We start from the raw sequence: 2,500 nt of genomic DNA, 5'->3' as shown, positions 1-2,500 counted from the left end.
TTGTCTCCCCCATCTCTCCTCACCCTTTTCTCTCCCGTCTCTCCATCTGTCCCAGAGGAGGTGTGTGTGTGTGTGTGTGTGTGTGTGTCTGTGTGCGTGTGTGCGTGCGTTTGAGTGTGTGTGTGTGCTTGCATGAGAGAGAGAGAGAGAGAGAGAGAGAGAGCGAGACAGAGAGAGGTGTCAGATTTCCCCGTTCAATTCAGTGGCTCAACACAGTGTTTTAATCTACTGTATTAGAAAGAGGGTGAAAAGGGCAAAAAAGGAGATAAGACAACCAACCAGGGAATCTGAGATGCTGACAGCTGTCCCTGCTGCCCCCCTCCTCCCTCTCTGCCTAAGTTTGGTTGCTAAGGTTATATCCACTATTTTAGAAAACATACTTTATTTTCTTTAAAATGATTGCTGTCATGACATAAAAACTTGTCATGATGCATGTGAAAGAACCGTAGCTATGTTTATTTATTTGCTTACATAATTATCATATTGTTGAAGTTGACGTGTCCACATTTTTAGCAAATGGATATAGTGAAAAACTACCAATAAGCAGAATGTTCTGCCTGAATGTGTATTCAAAATGAATTGTTTGCCAGTATGTATGGCCTGTTGATATTAGCAGATGATGAAAGCAAGGCATTTGATTCTGGGCGACCGTTGCGACATTACCGGTATTTCCAGCAGTCTTGACAGATCACCATCTATCAAATTTATCTATCAAATTACCATCTATCAAAGATGAATCTGGGTTTGACTGATTTATCGTATTTTAATCATGTTGGTGGATATTTATTCTCAGTATGATATATTCAGCCCTGTAATGTCGCGGGTTTGGCAACTGCGGGGATAACAGAAGAACCGCCAGTCTCCAATAATAACCTGTCTCCAAAACGCGCCGGGAGCGCTCCGTGGTTAAAGCGAATAAACGCCCTAAAATAAGTTTTACGGTACAGCATTTTGAAATGAAACTCTTCATGTTTACCACCAGTGACACCAAATTGATGACAGTATTTTTCTTTTGAAATCAATCCCTTCTCATCCTGTGACGTTTTGCTTACCACATCCTGAGTTTGAATTCAGAAGACAGCACGTTTTGAGCGTTTAACGTATTTCCTGTAAATCTTCGTCTCTCTCTCTCTCTCTCTCTCTCTCTCTCACACACACACACACACACACACACACACACACACACACACACACACACACACACACACACACACTTCAATTTGAATCTCTCTCTCCCTGTCACACAGACTTTCTGGCTACGCTAAATAGCAGTTTATATCATGGTAGGCTACTGTCCAATCTGTGGGAAGCCTGTCTACTTTGGTGAGTCTCTGAAAGTGTGTGTGTGTGTGTGTGTGTGTGTGTGTGTGTGTGTGTGTGTGTGTGTGTGTGTGTCTGTGTGTCTGTGTGTCTGTGTGTCTGTGTGTCTCAATTGTCACCTTCCCTTGACTGAGTGTCTTCATGCATGTCAATACTTTGGAGTGAATTGACCAAATGCCGATTTATCTTGCATCATTTCTATCTTGAAAAGTATCGTACTGTTGTCTTTCAATCTCTCCCGGTCTTTCTGCGGGAAAGCAATGCCTCCCATTTTCAAGGCTTGAGTGGGCCCGTCCTCATTAGTCAGGTCCATGTCGTGTCTGCCTGAGGCCTTGAGCCTCGTGAACAAGCCCGTTTGAATTTCCACAGTTGGGCTTTCTCGTCTAGTTTGTATACATTCTGCAGTTCTTAAGGTGGTGAACTGAGAGACACCATGAGCAAACATTTCAAATCCTTCTGGTTTCCCAACAGGTTCTGGTAACTTAAGCAGTTTATGGCGGTTTTATTTGTAAATAGTGCTGTTCATATAAATTCCATTGTGTAGCTACAGGGAGCTAACTTGGATTGTGCTCGCCACTAACCCGCCAAGTTCTCCAGCCAACTAAAGCACTTGGTTGATAAGAATGACCCGCCCTGGTTCTAAACCACGCCCCTAGCCCCGTTTGGCCTCATAAGGACCGGGGTGGGGGGGGGGGGGGGGTAAAGGAGGCTAAAAACCAGAGTTTTATGCATGGAATAGGCCTGGAGTAAGCACCGTTGAAGCCCGGGGGTGACTGTGGAAAAGCAATTGGCCTTGGTACACGTCTGCAGGCACGACGTAAGCCCCACTGTGGGGAGTATCAGCACCTCAAATTTACTACCGCTGGAGTACCTGCACCTCTTCTTTATGATTCACACACACACACACACACACACACACACACACACACACACACACGCACACACCGGTGTTGTACAATCATTCCGTTTCAAGCACTGGAACGACTGTGGTTGAAATGAACAGATAGTAGCACCAAAAGGCAAAAAAAAACCAGCTTAGTTCACTCGGGTGAGTCAAGTGAGATTCACAGTATGTGTACAACGCTTTAAACCAAACTGTTTAGTCACAAAGGTGCTTAAGAGAGACCTGAACCTAATCGTTGTAGTTGTTGGTCCAGGTATGATTCCCTTCACCATGTCA

At 44.5% G+C, this 2,500-nt stretch overlaps 1 protein-coding gene across 2 annotated transcripts in view; it reads left to right on the top strand.

Annotated features, from left to right (window-relative positions):
• The first annotated feature begins 1,174 nt into the window (after positions 1-1,174).
• Positions 1,175-2,500, top strand: part of LOC310820836 (cysteine-rich protein 1) — a 3,602-nt gene continuing 2,276 nt past the window's right edge. For both annotated transcript variants that reach the window (XM_083692643.1, XM_083692642.1), the window contains exon 1: positions 1,175-1,323. In XM_083692643.1, the coding sequence (XP_083548769.1) occupies positions 1,281-1,323 (43 nt within the window). In that variant the 5' untranslated portion in view covers positions 1,175-1,280. The remainder of the gene's footprint in view (positions 1,324-2,500) is intronic.

This window comes from Argentina silus (assembly GCF_951799395.1).
Source record: "Argentina silus genome assembly, chromosome: 21".
Taxonomy (NCBI): Eukaryota; Metazoa; Chordata; class Actinopteri; order Argentiniformes; family Argentinidae; genus Argentina; species Argentina silus.
Note: the sequence above shows the minus strand (reverse complement) of the source record. Positions and strands in the feature narration are given on the sequence as shown.